Source organism: Microplitis mediator, chromosome 7, assembly GCF_029852145.1.
Source record: "Microplitis mediator isolate UGA2020A chromosome 7, iyMicMedi2.1, whole genome shotgun sequence".
Lineage (NCBI taxonomy): Eukaryota > Metazoa > Arthropoda > Insecta > Hymenoptera > Braconidae > Microplitis > Microplitis mediator.
This window is the reverse complement of record NC_079975.1, coordinates 5,641,224-5,659,923: the sequence shown is the minus strand read 5'-3', so window position 1 is coordinate 5,659,923 and position 18,700 is coordinate 5,641,224. Positions and strand designations below refer to the sequence as shown.

At 27.8% G+C, this 18,700-nt stretch overlaps 1 protein-coding gene across 1 annotated transcript; it reads left to right on the top strand.

Annotated features, from left to right (window-relative positions):
- The first annotated feature begins 14,529 nt into the window (after positions 1-14,529).
- Positions 14,530-17,205, top strand: LOC130671373 (uncharacterized). Its single transcript, XM_057475225.1, has 2 exons — positions 14,530-14,645; positions 14,712-17,205. The coding sequence occupies exons 1-2, from the start codon at positions 14,630-14,632 to the stop codon at positions 15,809-15,811; spliced, it is 1,116 nt and encodes a 371-aa protein (XP_057331208.1). The 5' UTR covers positions 14,530-14,629; the 3' UTR covers positions 15,812-17,205.
- The last annotated feature ends 1,495 nt before the right edge of the window (positions 17,206-18,700 follow it).

The following is an 18,700-nucleotide window of genomic DNA, read 5'->3' as shown; positions in this document are numbered from 1 at the left end:
AAAAAATTGTTGGAAAAAGGTTAAAAAAGTGTTAACCATTCTAAACTCCAAAACGTGACACAATGACGAACTTTTTTTGAGCGATTTTCAAACTTTTAAAAATACACAGAAAAAAAACAATTTACTTAATACTACAAATTAACATTTTTCGGTGCAAAATACGTTCAGAATAAACTGATTTCGAACTATTTCTGGACAATTTTTGTTTCAGCATATCTTAATAATATCAAGACATTGATTGATTTTTCTTTTGAATTTTCAAAAGTTTAAAAAACGTTTACAAAAAGTTCGTCGTTGTGTCACGCGTTGAAGTTTAAAATACTCAACATTTTTTTAACTTTTTTTTTTTACAATTTTTTCTACACGGGATGTGATTTATAATTTTAAGAATATTACAGTGAATTTAAAAATACAAAATTTTAAATAATTATGCGCGCCGAATAATTGCTCTTTAAAATCAATAGGAATAAACTAAAGCTCAAGATGCTCGAACGTACTATTCCATGTACAGTGAGTCGAGTATCGTCATAAAATTTATCTATAAGTGAGAGAAAACGTATGGCAATGGTTACTACACATGGCATTGAGCCATATAAGTAACAAATGAGGCAAACGCTACTTTCCGCCTCGTCAGCTACAAAGAAAGACGTAAAAATAAGCGAGTAGAATGAGTAAGTGAAAATGAGAAATTATGGGGAGACGTTTCCTCGAGACCCATGACTCGGCTTCATAAGTCGTCTCATGTTTATTACGTCCCGGCATCTTGACGAGCACTTGCGAGAAATGGGAATGTGCTGTCATCTGGCAGTCAGCTTAACCTCTACATTCACTAGCACCGAAAGAGGAATATAACACGACATAAAATGATTTTATTTTTGTTAGTAGCAATAATTAGTTGCTATGTCGGATAAGTCGCATTAGTCTGACAAATAAGAACTAATATTTTGTGCTTGAAAATTAAAAAGTAAAAAAAAAATAAAAATTAGTATCAGTCTGACTATAATCCGAGTTTTCAAGGGTTGATAACTAATCAACGCTTTGAAAAACATTTCGGACGAATTTCAAGATAACATTTATATGTATAAATGTATAAATTCTAGAATATGCGAAAAAAAAAAACGACTATTTTTACAGAGCCAACTTTTTTGTAAAGTCGTATCTTATAATTACTATTGAAACAAAATTTCTGATATTCTTGAAGACTAGAAACAGTCATTCCAGCCTTTAATTCTAGACGATATCGCCTCCCAAGAAAATACATCATAAAATAAGACGACTAATCGGCCTATGGTGAAAATGAAAAAATTTTTTCTTTAATTACATCATATAATTTCTATTCCAACAAGAATTTATATCCTTGAAGACTAGAAATAACCATTCCAGTTTTCAACTCTAGACAATGTCACCTCTCAAGAAAATACAAAATAAAGTAGAACGATTCGTCGGCCTGTGGTGAAAATAAACAATTTTCTTTACAGTTACATCATATCATTTCTTTTCTTAACCTATTTATATATTTCAGAAGACTAGAAACAGTCATGACAGCCTTCAATTCTAGACGATATCGCCTCCCAAGAAAATACATCATAAAGTAAGGCGATTAGTCGGCCTATGGTGAAAATAAAAAAATTTTTTCTTCAACTACATCATATAATTTCTATTCTAACAAGAATTTATATCCTAGAAGACTAGAAATAATTATTCCAGTCTTTGATTCTAGACAATGTCGCCTCTCAAGAAAATACATAATAAAGTAGAACAATTCGTCGGTCTATGGTGAAAATAAACAATTTTTTCTACAGTTATATCATATAATTTCTTTTCACAACCTATTTATATATTCTAGTAGACTAGAAACAGGCATGACAGCCTTCAATTCTAGACGATATCGCCTTCCAAGAAAATACAGAGAAAATTATGGAAGAGTAGGATCTGCCGGCCTATGGTGGCAATGAAAAATTGTTTCTACAGTTACTTCATATAATTTTTTTTATATCAATCTGTCTATACATTCTAGAAGACTAGAAATAGTCATCCTAGTTGTAAATTCTAGACAATATCGTTTTAAAAAAAAAAAAAAAATACATAGAAGAGCGGGACTCGCCAGCCTATGGTGAAAATGAAAGAAATTTTTATTTCTTATTTGAACCCATGCTTGACATTTACTTCATATTACAGTAAAATAAAATTTCAATGTTCTATTCAATAAAATGAAAGTTCTAAAAGCCTTTTCATTAAAAAATTAAAAATACCTTTAACGCGTTATATTATTCGCATTTCACTTGAAACTAAAACTACATAAAATAATTTAGCCTCGAATCACAGTAGTCATAACTGTATAATATTAAATAAATATTAAACTTGACATGTAGACTGAAAAGTGTTGAACTGTAACCTTTTCTTCAGTACACCCATACAAGCCTACCCACGCAAATAGCAAAAGATAACTCGAGAAACTTGTAAAACTCGGCATTTGAATTCCACAAAACAGATAAAGTACTCAAATAACGACCTCAACGCTTTAAACGTTTACGCGACAATACGTTTACTTTAATGTCAAATTCTCTTTCTGTAATTATTTTCACCCGTTCAACTTCCGTCGTCTTTATTTGTAAAGAAATAAAGCTCAGAACATGAACCTACAGTAAAAAAAAACAGGAGAGATAGAACAAATAAAAAAATTCTTTTTTATCAGAAATAATTCAACAGTAAAATTTTTTTTCCAACGAATCTAACTCTATTGTATGTCATTTTGTTCGAAAATATATGAACAATATGATCCTAATCACTGATTCGGCCATAGATAACAAGAAGTTCTGAGACAAAAGCCCAGAACTCGAAAAAGCAACGCGATGACGTTAAAAAATTACGATTTTAGTTTTTTGTAATGATAGAGTTAAAATAATTAGAGATAGATGTGACCCAAATACTAAGGGTTCAACTTAAAATGCAATCCAACAATATTGTTAACTTATATAAATTGTAATACTGTCAAAATTTTTAAATCATGATAAAAAAATTCACTCACCACGCCGAGAAACATCCAGACCTGCAGCCACTTCTTTCAGTTTCTATAAAAATAATTAATTGTTTTAATTAATAAGCACATAATTACTCAAAAAAAATTGTATCTATCTGATATTAATTAATTTTTGCCTCGGCGGCCGTAATTCTAAAGGCTCAGCATCGGGAGCCATTTAATCTGCGAGCAACTTCTCTTAATGTGAGTCTTGGGACCAACCACCATCGAAATCTTCGCACGAACTGAAAAATTAAACCAGAAATTTTCAAGAGTTAAAAAAATTATCAACAATTTGAATACTCTATGATTATTTACTAAAATGTCACCGTAATTAATTACAGTCGAATCGCGTTATGTCCGCCTACAGGGGTGTAGGGAAATATAATTCTCAGAATTCCTGTACCCCCACTTCTGCTCAGCAGTTGAACGCCGTAACTCACACTTCCCCTACTTTGCAAGCGTGTGAGTATGTACATGATTATTTTCGTAGCCATAGAGGGGATGTTTTCCAAGAAATATAAGACGACGGACTTATAACGCGACTGGACTGTAATTTAAATAATCAATTTCGTGAAATTAAAAAAAAAACTATGATGCAAATTATAGTTTTGTAACTTTATAAAATTCTTTTTACCTTAATTTCTATTTTTATCTTGAGTAATTATTGAAAAATAATTAAATAATATTTTTCATTCACTTCAACTCGAATGGCGGCTCAGGATTAATTCCAGCGGTGACCCTTTTAAGCTCCAGGTCAGCTTATTTAAAATTAAACATTTAAATTTTCCTTTGCAGCGGCGATATTTTCCCGCCTAGAAAATAAAAACACAATTTGTTTAATAATTTTATAATTTAATCAACTTTCACTTATTGATTTAAACAAATAATATATTTAATTCAACTCTTTTTTTTTTTTATTACACCAAATTATTTCTTACCGTTAAAATAAAATCAGTTTTTCTCTGCATGCCACGTCCTGATATTTTACAACTTGAATTTTGCGTTCACCTCAAGAACTTAAATAACTTGCCCTAAAGAATTAGTGATCGAAGGCAGTCAAAGGTCCTTCTACTAGCAATCGTTAATTAATTAATTTACAAATCGTGTATATATTTATATACATGACAATTAATTTTAAGCATGAATATATAAATTGTCATGCCATATATTTGTGCTGTGGAATAAAATTTCCAGGCTTTAAGCTTTAAAAAAAATTTGTCGTTTCTATGGAACGATGATAATTACGGAGATTAAGGTCAGCCAAGTTTTTAATTAAAACTTGGCTTTAGACAGTTTAACAATATTGTTGAATTGCATAATTAATAAATTGTAATGAGTATGAGTGTAGCAGACATGAGACAATTTGGAAATTTTAAACAAAGAAATTGATTAATTAAAATAATGAATTTGAAAAAATGCGCCTACTGATTTTCCATTTGTCTAGACACGCATTTTTTAATTTTTATTCGATTTGCATTTGAATCATTTATTTTAAAATTAAAAAAATTGGCACTTGTCAGTTACATTCACACTCGTAAATTGTAAAAATCATGAATTTGATAAATTAAATTCACTCACCACGCCGAGAAACATCCAGACCAGCAGACACTTCTTTCAGTTTCTGTAAAAAAATAATAATTGTCATTAGTCAACATGTAATAATTTATGACAAAAATTATTATATATACAAAATTTAATGTCTTGTTACCTCGGCGGACGTTATCATAAATTTGCAGCCACTGGATCCACATTGTCTGGAAGCAAACTCGAGTTATCTTGATGATCTTGACGACTACTCCATCAAAATTTTTTCGACAACTGAAAAATAAAATTAAAAATTTTTAGCATCTGCAAAAACTGAAATTTATTTAATTAACTTAAATAATTAATTTCGTTAAATTAACAAAAAATGTTATTTCTAATTAAATTTTTGGCTCGAAAAAATAATTCGTACCTTGTCGTTATCTTCAATAAAGAATCGATTAAATTTTTGAGCAAGTTGACTTCTACTGAATGCACATTGACTCTCTATGACAACTCCTGCAAGCTCTGGCGCTGATGTAAATTTTTTTGAATTTAAATTTCCCTCTCAGCGGCCTAGTTTGTTGAAAGTCTATAGCTGTTGCGTTGTTTGATCAGGACCTTTTGTCTCGACATCGATGTATTTTCTGATTTTTTTTCAGCACTGGAGCTTGACCCTGAAAAAAAAAATAAAATCGAATGTTAATTAAATTTTCTTAATTATTTTTTTAATACCAGACATTTTAATATTTTAGGACTAATTTAAAAAAATTAATTTATCAATTAAAATAAAAAATTGAATTATATTATAATTGAACGATTAAGATAAAATGAATACTAACTATTCAAATATAAGTAAATAAAATTATAAAAATACTAAAAAACGCTCGTGTAGAAAATTAAAAAATCTACAGGTGCATTCTTTTAAATATTTTTATAATTTATCAGTTTGAAAAAATACAAAAATTATTAGATGTCAGCAAGCATCAGAATCATAAAATGAAATGCTTAATATTCATTAAATACTTCACTATTATTTATTAAAATGATACTGAGATGAAATTAATGAATTTAAATAATCGATTTTGTGAAATTAACAAAAACTTTTATTTACATTCGAATTTTTCGACTCTAAAAAATAATTCTTACCTTGTCGTTGTCTCCATTAAATAATTGAATAAATTTTTGTGCAAGTTGGCGTCGACTGAGTGAACGCACTGACTGACGGCAACTCCTGCAAGCTCTGGCGCTGATGTAAATTTTTTTGAATTTGAATTTCCCTCTCGGCGGCCATCTTTGTCGAATGACGAGTTGTTGCCTTGTTTCATCAGGACTCTTTGTCTCGACATCGATGTATTTTCTTCTTTTTTTTCAGCACTGGAGCTTGACCCTGAAATGAAAAAATTAAAGTGATTATTAATTTAATTTTCTTAATTATTTTTTTAATACCAGATATTCCAATATTTTAATACTAATTAAATAAATTAATTTATTAATTAAAATAATAAATTGAATTTTTCTAACTTGAATTTTATTATAATTATACAATTAAGATAAAATGGTTACTAATTATTCAAATTCAAATAAATAAAATTACAAAAAAAAGTAAAATGATTCGAGTCAAGAGCAGTGAGAATTTAAATAAAATATTTTAGCCAATAAAGATCAATTATTTTACAAAAGTTATTACCACAATATCTTTCTAATGACTTCATGGAGCTAATGTGATATTAATTACTAATTTTTAGTTTGAATTATTGCAATAAATTAATTAAATATTACGCGAGTACATAAGAGACGTTAGTTTGCCGCCGTCATGACACTTTTTGAGGTCCCAAGTCCGAAACGACGCTTCCGAGGGGAGAAGGCGCACAACGGCTACTTACGCTACTGTGACAGCGCGCGCAACTAGCAAAAGCGCGGGAGATTTGAATCTCGGTAGTTCGTTTTTTAAAAAATCACTTGGCTATTAAATTACTTTAACTTGTAAGTAATAGATTTTATAATTATTTTAAAATAAATAATTAATTTTATAAAATTAAATTTTCCGTTTAATTAAAACCCACATCTATTTTTCTCAATGAGTTATCGAGATATCGATAAAACTTTAAGCAACCGTCAATCAAATAAAAATTAATACATAATTTATAAATAAATCGAAATTTTATTTTTTTTTCAAACATGCAAGATAATAATGAGGCTATTAAATTTACCATTAATGACGCAATTTCCAAGTGAGTGTGAATGTAGCAGACATCAGACAAATTTAAAATTATAAATAAATAGAGTAAGTAATTAATAAAATAAAATTAAAAAAAAATACGAGTGTGAATGTAGCAGACATCAGTCAAATTTAAAATGATTAATAACTAGAGTAAATAATTAATAAAATAAAATTTTTAAAAAATACGCATTGAAAAAATTGACAAATTAATTAGTGCATTTTTTAAAAATATTTTTTTTTTAATTATTTACTCTTTATTTATAATTTTAATTTGTCTGACTAAGACTCTGCTACATTCACACTCATTAAAAAATCTGCATTTAAAAATTTTTGAAATTAGTTAGTACATTTTTTATAAATATTATTTTTCTAATTAATTACTCTATTTATTTATAATTTTAAATATAATCCTGAAGTTAGCAGATAATTAAAAGATTTCGGATTTTTTTTTCAACAAATCAATTACAAAAAAATAAAAACTAAAAATATGCACATGTAGAAAATTTAAAAAATTACAGGTGCAATTTTTTAAAATAATTTTTTTTTTTCTCATAATTTACTGTCTAAAATAAAATCCAAAAATTATTAGACGTCGGCTAACTTCAGTATCATTTTTAAATTGGTGTGATGTCTGCACTCATACTCATAATTTTCAATTGTATTTTAAAAAATTTTTTTAAGGAATGATTATTTTTATAAATAATTATCAAATATTAATCTTTTATTAGACGTTTAGTAATAAAGTAAATTTATTTTCAATAAATAAATGCAAAAAATTTTTAAAGAATTTTTAAACCAACTTACATTTCCCGCTATTTCAACTGCTAGCCAACCTGCCTCAACACTCACAAATTTATAACCTTCAACAATAAATGAATTCACTGCAACTTATTAATCACAAAACTTGCACAGTCATTTAAAAATAACAATTTTAATTAATTTTAGACATTTAATTACTTTTATTTAAGTATTAAAATGACGACAACGAACTCGATGTACAATGACGCGATAACCAAGCCAACACTAAATTAATTTATTTAAAACTTTACCTTTACTGACACACTCTATTTATTGTTCCAAAATATGTGTTGATCACTTAAGAATTTATTTGGAGTAATTACACATGTGTAATTAAGTTGTGTAATAAATAAACTAATTATTTTACCAAAGCGTCGTGATTATTGTAAACAACAATCAGGCGGGCGACCGACTGAGCTTAAGCTTACTGCGCATGACAACAAAGCGTCTGCTCTATGCTGCGCATGTCCGTTCCGATTGTCGCTACGCAGCGCTTGCGTCGCCTTAAAGTTTTGTATCACCGCCATGACAGTGGCAAGCAGTTTCGCGTCCGCGATTTAATTGAATAATTAAGTATTTTAACGGCGTAATTAATTAAAACTTTTATAAAAAATCATTCTTTAATATCTAACTAGTGTTTGGAGATAATAATTTTTCGTGTACTTTAAATATAAATTACATAAATAATTACATTAATTTACGACGACTATTCCATTGTCCAGATCTTGGCGTTCGTTGTCATTCATGATCACGGTCTGAAGTTAGCAGACAATTTAAAATTTTTGAATTTTTTTTCAAACAATTAATTACAAAAAAAAAAGAATCTGAAAAATTGCACATGTAGAAAATTTTAAAAACTACAGGTGCATTTTTTTAAATTATCTTTTTTTTATAATTTATTGTTTTTTTTTTTTAAATTATTAGACGCCGGCTGACTTCAGTATCACCCATGATCGACTTTACTTTTATTTATTATTATTTATATATGTGCATTTAAAAATAATTAGTGATCGATTGAGTAAATTAATTTTTTAATTAATGAATTTTTTTTTTAATTTAAAATTTTTTGTAAAAATAATTATTTTATGCCGCGAGTATTTGCCGCCATTTTGATTTGAGTAAATGTAATTTTTTTTTTGTGAAGTGTCAAGTGTTGTGAGTGTAAAGTGTTTTAAAATTCCTTGAAAGTGTTGTGAGTGAAGTGTTTGGATAATGCAAAGTGAGGGTAAATAATTTTTCTCGGTGTTAATTGAAGTGTTGGGAGAAAAGAAAAAAGCAAAATGAAACTTTTGAAAATAAAAATACGGAATTTTTTTAACCACTTCTATTTTAAATAATTAATTATTGTTATTATTAATTATCATCTATTCGTCAGTGAGTTTAGGATTAACTAGTGATTAGCTAAGTGTGTTTATCAAGTTTGGTGCAATCAATAATTATTAATTAGCCTAACAGCAGACCTGCCTGACGTCGTTTGCCGCCATTTCAAATTTGGATCATGTAAGTTTTTAAATTTTTATTACAACTTTTGTAAGAACTTTAAATATTAGTACTAAGTAAAATGAAAATTTATTATTATAACCTGCTCAGAACAGGTCATTTTTTGAATTTATGTACAAATGAATTTTGTTTAAAATAATTTTTATGAGTTGCTTTTGAATTCTTTTTCATCAATCGAAGGAGTGATAGATGAGTGTGAAAGTAGCAGACATCAGACAAATTTAAAATTATAAATAAATAGAGTAAACCATTAATAAAATGAAATTTTTTTAAAATGTGCATTTAAAAAATTTTGAAAATAAGAAGTGCATTTTTTTATAAATATTATTTGTTTAACTATTTCCTCTATTTACTTATAATTTTCAATTTGTCTGATGTTGGCTACACTCACACCCAGTGATAGTGAGATAAAAAAATTGCTATCCTAGATACTGATATTTTTTCAGTCGAAATTGTAAAATTTTTATTTTCTAATATTTTGTTAATTACTTTCAATAACAAAAATACAATATGTCATGATATTATTACGATCCTGTAGTTAGCAGTCAATTAAAAATTTTCGGATTTTTTTTTGAACCATTAAATTTGAAGAAAAAAAAAAACTAAAAATATGCACATGTAGAAAATTTAAAAGACTACAAGTGCAATTTTTTTAAATATTTTTTTTTTTTCGTAATTTATCGTTTTCTAAAAAATCAAAAAATTATTATACGTCGACTTATTTATGATACTGAAGTTAGCCGACATCTAATAGTTTTTTGATTTTTCTAAAAATGATAAATTATAAAAAAAAATTATTTAAAAAAATTGCGCCTGTAGTTTTTTTAATTTTCTAAATGTGTATATTTTTAGTTTTATTTTTTTTTGTAATTAATGTTGGAAAAAAATCAGTAAATTGTTGATTGTCTGTCAATTTCATGACCCTGCTAATTTCAGTATCATATATTATTCGTGATAATTTAAAATCACAAATATTCCACAAGCTTTTAAAATTTTAAGCATAATTATTTTCCTTGTATAAAAGTAAACACGAAGTAAATAATTTGAGACACGATACGATCAGAGAGAAATTCTCATTTGTATGACGTTTGAATATTGAAAATGTAAATTTAACAAGCGTCGATGCAAAACGTTACTGTGAGGTATGTGTATACATACATCTAGATATATATATGATTTTGGTTTCACATGTGTCAAACCTTTGGACAATAGATAAATGGAATATTGAATATGATTGGAGGCTCGAAAGGGATAATTTTGAATAGTCGACTACTCAGAATTGGTACATATGTAGAATATAGATAGAGATGTAGATTTAGATATTTTGTATAATATATGTTAACAATCGTAGGTGGATAGATGGAATGGGAATATAAATTTGATAGTGTTCAGGTTGCTCGGCAGGTTGTGCAGCGTTAGAACAAGAGTCTAACTAGTGTAGTAGTGTTATAACGGTTGGGGTTAGAGGGTTAGTGGAGCCAGAGGCAGTAGAGGGTTGTAACGTGACCCAACAGAGAAATCAATAACTCAACGTTTTACACCTGAGGAAGGCACGATAATCTACCTTGACTATTCATTAATGCGCATCCATCCTATTTAAATGCAAGTCCATTTAAAAATAAACGTAAAATCGACACTTTATTGAATTGCAGTTTATACAACCGTCGAGTTACTGCTGTTTTATGTTTGTTGGTTTAATGTATTTATATATGTGTATGGATTCATGTTTTAGTTTTAATGAGCGTTACATACTTGGATGATCTTTATTGTACTTTCCGCGTTAAAGTTACTTTTATTTTATTTTTATTTTATAGACTTCTAATGGAAGGTATGATAAAAATTAAAACAAACCCAGATGACTGCGGTTTTATTGGAATGTTTCGGAGAGACAGAAAAGAGATACTTTTAAAAAGAGCTATTAAATGAAATTTAATGGTTTGAATGATAATTATTTGCATAGCTATTAAAATAGTAAAGAAAATTATAAAGATAAATTATTTAGTTTTCTTTTTTGCGTGTGTGGACTTACGAATACGTGTTAAATTTATTTTTAAATTGATGAACTTAAAATAAATGTGAGGGTAAGAAATCTTGAGCTATAGCTGGGAACGAATAAAATATTTTTTTATTAAATAAGGATTAAATTGGGTTCGGTAGATTTAAGTTTGCAGTAAAAAATTCCGGAGCACTGAAAATCCAAAAATTTTATGCTTTCTATTCTAAGGCATTGTAGGAATTTTTTACACATAGTGTTTTAATTTTACATAAATTCCTATTTTTAGGAAATTTTACATAAAAACCTATTGGCAATCGGTAGCCGCTACCAATTATTTTTCGTAGTCGCTACCGAATATTTCGGTAACAATTACCGAAATAATTAGTAGCGGCTACCGAAAAATAATTGGTAGCGGCTACCGTTTACGAATCATTTTACCGATTATTTTTTTCAGCGTAGCCTTAATGTTTTGGAGGATCAACTTACCCCACTTTTCTCTAAACCCCGTGAAGAAAAAAATTTTTTTTCCCTTAAAAATCGTGGCTAATTTTGGCCCGATTTACCATAATAGTAAAACCCAAATTTCAATTTCATTGCTGATTAAAAATGTTTTTTTTTCTTTGATTTAAACTGGAAATACTTTTATCAAAAAACGATTTATTAAATTAATGTTCATTATCTAGTGTAAAAAAATATTAGCCACCTGGCAGCTGAAATAACACCAAAGATATTTGATATTCTAAAAATAAATTCATACTACATATATGTATATTTACTTATTTACTTTCTTGTTAACGCAGTATTTATGACTTTTGACAGTTAAACATTCTTCTGATAGTCATTCAATAAATCAGTAGCATTTATTACAATCAATATTTGCTACCAATAAAAAAAGAAAAAAAACATTTTTTTTTTTTAGAAATTCATTAGGTATATAAAATAAGTTAACTTTGATCAAGTACCATCAATTAAATAATTTAAAGTTTCATTCTATTCAGAGATTTATATTTATTATCCGCAATAACTTAAACTATTGGACGTTAAATATATTTTAAGAGCAGACAAGAATAATAAATAAACTCGCGTCTTTGAGCGAACAGCGATTGAAAAATAAAAATAATAATAAAGGAATAAAATAGTAATGACGATAACCATAATGGTAATGATAATGATAATAGTAATAAAAAAAATATAAGAAATAGCAATTTTATTAGATATCGCGTGCAATGGCCCTTTCGTGCCATCCTGAATAGCCTGGCACAACTCTAATTATACTCGACAGTTTCAGGTTACTGTTACAGCGACGTCGCAGATTGTCTCCTCAACTTCCTTGCCCATTTTTTCTAGTTACCTACTACTTAGTAGTAGTAACAGCTATACCACTTTATTCGATCCCTAGATTGTCACGTTCTGTTTTAATACTGAGTCCTTTGGGGTCGAAAAAAAATTACTGGCATTATTTTTTCTGTATCCTGTTTCCTGTAGTTTGATTTATGATTAGCTGAGATTTTTGGCCGGAATCCAATAGCTCTTGCAAGAAGCTTCAATTAAACGTGATAAATAAAAAGTTAAGTGTTTTAATAATCATGATCAGTTATCACACTACTCAACATATACTTTTTAAATTTATAGCCTTAAATAGGTTAAATATATTCAAATCCCGGGTAATTAATAATTTTTTAACGTTTAAAATTTAAATCTGTTGTCGCTTTTTATTAAATTAATTTAAATGTATATCTTATTTAAATGGGTTACTTAACATAAGTATCTGTGTAAATTGTGAGGAGTAGGACTGAGAAGGCAAATTTAAAATAAAGTATATAGTCAATACAAAAACTAAATTCGCGAGGCATTAAATTATACTTTTCAAAGGTAAATAATCAAAATACTTGACACAGTTGTGTAGGTGCTTGTATAAATGGATGGTAAATTTATAAAATAAACATTTGTAATATTTGTAGCTAGGTCTGCAATTTTATTCGAGTATTCAAAAATTTAATTAATAAGTTTTGTTTTTAATTTATTTATTTATCTTTTCAAATTGTCTCTTATTTAGTTAATTAATTTGATTTTGAAACCGGGTAGAATTGATTTATATTATTAATAAATAGTCACTGAAAAATTCGGGTTTTTTTTCTTCATTCTGAAAATTTTCAAGTTTATGAATTTTATAGAGATTAGGATAGTTTTTAATTTTTAAAAATTATTTGGGTATATTTATTTTTACTATTGTACTTTTAAATATATACATGATATTGGGGAAATATGGACATCGGAGGTAGAATGGACGGATGAGGCAGAGTAAGAATTTGAGAAACAATCTGAGACTCGAGAAAAAATAACTTTTTCTTTGTACATAAAAAAAAAAAGAATTTTATAGTACAAGAGTTTTTTTTTTCACCCCAAGAAAATTTCTGTTTTAAATTGATAATGCAGAAAAATTCTTAGGGTAAATAAAAATTTTCTTGGGGCGAACAAAAATTTTTTGCGCCAACAAATCCTTTTTTTTGTGTATCTGGTGAGTTTTGAAAGTTAATTAATTAAAACCTCATAAAATAAAGTGAATTAAGGAACATTAAGTAGTCAATAAAAATTAACTGTGATGTATGAAATAACTTTCAATGATTAATCAATAGAACTTTCATAAATAATGTAAGAAATTCTTAAGCAAATACATGATTCATTTATCAAACTTAGCATAAAGAAGATTAAATTCATGGACATATAACGTCGAATATAATTATCTGCTAATAATATATAGAGTATTTTTAATATCAATTGAATCATTTTTATAAAAACTAGACGATTTCTTACTTAAATGTGTTTTTCGTAATCGATCGGATTTGAAGACTTAAAGGCGCGAAATGAAGGAAAAGTAGGCCTACAGGACGACGCGGTAGATCTCAAACTATAAGAAAATGCATGTACTTACATGCAGGTTAGTACCTTTATTTTTTTTATGTAAGAATTAAAAATTGGCGGCATTGTTCGAGCCGATCTGGCCCCATCATTTTTTACAAACTGTAAATAACAATTTTTAACAAAAACTCATCATTTTTTTTCTCAAAAATGGTGTCTCACTTTGCCCTAGGTTTCTCTATCGTAATACAGATAGTTAATGTGATAAAATTTCCGGTTGCGGACTTTATATACTTGTAATGATTAAACAACAAAATTTTGAGAATAATTTTTAACATCAATCCACCCTTAAGTAAACTCGATTTATTGACAATCAAAATGAATCTTTCAATGAGTTTAATAAATAAAAAAATAAGTTAGTATGTCAATGTCAAAAATTCATCGTTAATAATTAAATAACCAAGTTAAAATTAATGTATCTAGAGCTCATTTATCTTTTTCTCATTAATGCGCATCATTAAATTAGAGGTAATATTTACTCAAGTCGATAAAAATTAATATAAATAACTCGGCACTGAATCTTTGTACCCAGACTTATTTTTATTATTTCACAATTAAAATTACTCTACAATTATTAGTTGAAAATTAAGTTCACAATAAAGGATTTTGCGTTCAAAATTAAAAAGTTGTCCTACGTAATTAATAAAAAATGCTGTACTATTTAGGTAAGTAATCATTTGAATAAAAAAATTTTTTTTGTCATTCAGTTTTTAAAAAAAAATTTCATCTAGTAATTCTAACAACTCTGACATACTGCATGGCAACATCTGAACCAGAGGATCCAATTCACGTTGAAAAATGTCCAGTGAGCTTACAAAAGCGAAACAATTCATCTCTAGAGAACAGTAACTGTACAAAATACTGCATGTTCTGGAAGAATCAGCTAATCGACGAGATAGTTTGCCCGCGAAATTTCCATTACTCACCGATAAATGAAACGTGTGTCAGTTCTGGTGACAGCAACTGCGGAGGATCTAGCAATGATATTAAAAAAAAGGATTATGGAAGTTGTATTGGCAAATGCCCAATTTCTGATGACATCGAAGATATTTTTTACCTTCCGCATGATGACTGCACAAAGTATTGCATTTGCGCTTTTGGGCACTCGCTCGAAATGAAATGTGACGACAATAAACATTTTTCAACTCTCGACAACAGATGCGTCCATCCTGCTGAAGCTGATATGAAGTGTCCAGATATAAGGCATGAAATTGAAGCAGAGGCTTTTGATGAGACTGATGATTGCCTTGGCCAGTGCCTGCCTCTTAATGATAAGGATCATAGTTCTCAAAGAAGGAAAATTAGCCCCCACAGAAATGAAACAAAATTTTGTGTTTGTTCAAGCGGTAAATTTCAAATTCATGACTGTCCAAGAAATCAAGTATTCATTGAAAAAGATCAATTATGTAGAAATCTTAACCCTCGATCTCCAAAACAAGGTGTTCATAATTATATTCAATCTAATAGTAAAAATTATAACAGAAATGATAACCAATTTTCATCATCAGACAAAGATAAAATCCATACATATACAAAAACAACAGAAACAAATACAACGGAAACGAAAAATTTAACTGATCAAGAAAAAGAATCATTAGGAAATGAAGAGACGACATTTGAAACGATAATCACTAAAAAAATTAAAAAAACAGATCATGAGATAATAACGACTGTTTTTAATACGACAACTACTACGATAGTAACAGTAACGAGTACGGTTACACCATTGGTATCTGGAAATCAAAATGATGGATCGAGTAGAAGTTCATCGATCCCGTCGCCGCAGTGCAAATTTTTGATTGAACAGTTGTTGCAAAAAAAAATACTTTAAGTTAACATTTAATGACAGTAATATTTTTTTAAATTGTATTGATTTAAAAGTAATTTGAATTGAGAAATTATTTATAGACAATTGGGTAGCAGCTGTCTATCAAATATGTAGCGCGTTGAAAAATTAGTTTTTGTGTTAGGAAAAAAAGGGGAAAAGCAAATGTTGAAAAAAAGTGACGAAAGTGTAAAAGTGTTGCGGTGGAAAAAAAAGCTGGCAGGCATCCAACAAACGAAAACGAGTCGGGTTCCATGCAACCCCAGCGATAACGAGTGCACTGCCGAGTAACGAATTCAAATTATTTTAGGCCTGTATACGGTTAATTAAAATGCGGGTGGTTTTAATATTTAAGTGAATTGCTAATTTGCTTGAGTGATTTTTTTTTTTTTAGTTTAAAGTGATATCCAGTTTATTATATTATATGTTAGGGTGAAAGGCTAAATGTGTCGCAAAATATAAAAGGTTTTAGAAAAAAAAAAAATTTTTTTTCATATATTCTTAATAAAATTTATTGTTATAAATTTACATATGACTTAAGGGTAATGGACTTGAAGTGGGGCTCCACCTGTTTTAAGCTGTAAAAAAATTTCTGTGGCTTTAGAGGGTTCATTTTTTTCCCTCAATCGGTTTATGGACTAGGCGGGTTAAATCAGAATGAAAAAAAAGTCTGCAAAATCGTTATTTTTGAATGAGTTATGAGAGTCCGAAAGCTGGGAAATTCCCGCACCGACAGATTACTCGGGTCTCAAAGAGATTTTTGAAAGCATAATAAAGTGCTGCGGCTTAAAAAAAACAACGATAATTTATAGAGTAAAATAGGTGGAATTTTACATTTAAACCCAGAAGAAAAACTAATTGAGATTTAACAAGATCTTGTTTTTTTAAATTTTCGATTTACATTGATATCAATAAATCTATTTTGATTCACATTTTCTTGAATCCATTTTTTTTTTTTTAAAGATATCTTTTTTTTTTTTTCAATTAACATTTCAAATTTATACTTTTTGATAATTCGAATTTTTCAACTTTAGTTTATGGAAATATACACAAATCTATATCGGGTAACAGTACCAAATATTGACCGAGCTCTGATCAATGACTGGGTACCTAAAGACTCTTAATAATTTTTAAATATGGAATTTAATTCACGAAAAATATGCAGTTATAAGTTGTAAATTTTTCATGAATTGAATTCCATAATTTAAAAATTTTAAAGTGTCTTTAAATACCCAGTCATTAATTGGAGCTCGATCAATATTTGGTATACTGTCACCCGAGATCTAAATAATAAAAAAATGAGATCTAAATTATTCTTTCCCAGGCACTTTATCGATTGTAAAATAATATAACTATACATATTGTTGATGTACAAAAAAAAAATTATTATTAATTTGAAATAAGACGCAATACTTAACTACGGTGTTAGTAAATAATTACCATTAGTTGTTAATTGTAAGTAATATTAATTATCCAAAATAAATTTTTTCTCTTTTCAAAATAAAAGTATTAATCTTTCATTCTTCATACACTGCTATTTTTAATTTAAAATTAAGTCAAACTGATTACAATTTTTATTCCCATTTAAATTTTTTTAGCCAAAATAATATTATATTTTACTAAATACTCGTTTAAGAGGATTTGCCATCTATTCTCTTTTTCCCACACATGTGAACAAACGAAACGGTCCTTGTTGCACTTAGATTAGCTAATAGAAATTAAAAATGAGCCGTTCTCAGATATAAACTGAAATTTCCGAACTAGATGCATTTCATTCGATAAATAATGACTTTACAGATCGAATGACATATTTTATTTAATGATTTGGGTTGTTATCTGTGAAAACGGTTCATTTGAAAATCACCTATTTCACTCTCTTAAGAGCAACAAAATATGAATAACTTAAAGTTTTTTTTTTTTTTTTAATTTTAAAATCTTTCATTTATATTTCGATAAGATTTTTCTAAATCTGATTATTTTTATTACAAGTCTAAAATAAAAAATTGAGTGGAATAATAAAAATTTGAAGCGATCTTTTATTCGAATAAAAAAAAATAAGTACAAATAAAATCAAGAGTAAGAATCAGACCTGATTAGTCACTTGAATACCACGACCATCATCCGATTGAGTAATTACATTCTTCGTCTCTAATTGTTAAGAAATCTTCTTGTATATTTATATCGCGAATACGTAGGTCATTATTATTATCATTATTATTTTTTTTTATAATAAGTTCAATAGATATTTGAAATTAACGATGTTGGTAGATAATGAACTCTTTTAATGAGTATTTTTAATTCATATATACATATATAATTATGATATCATTTTTCATACGCTCGCGTTAATTATTTTTATTGAAACAACTTCCATTACTCTAGGCTATTGTGCATTAATAATTATTTTTTAATTAATTTTTTGTAGACCTTCAGTCTATCGATATTATAATTTTAATTGCACTAAAAAAAATTTATTTTCAGAGCAATTTTTATTTGTTTTATCAAATATTTGAATTCAAATAATTATTTTGAGCTCCTAGAGAAGAACAATAATACGAAAAAATCTGAAGAATAATAAGACGATGTTTCAATTTTGGATCACGTGATAAATTAATTAACTCATAATAATTAATTAGCAAAAGAAAATTGATTATGATGACGTAAAATTTTTCTATTAATAGATCACGCACGCAGGAAAAAGAAAGTTTCGTGTCTTAATAGGGGAAAAATAATTTAATTGTATTAATTAAAATCAGTTTGAAATTTGACAAATTAGTCGGTAATTATTGAAGGGAAACTTTCGGGATAAATAGAACCTGGGGCGAAATGAGATATCATTAAAAATATTTCATTTCAATTTCATGTCAAAATTATTATCTACAGACCCTAAGAAAT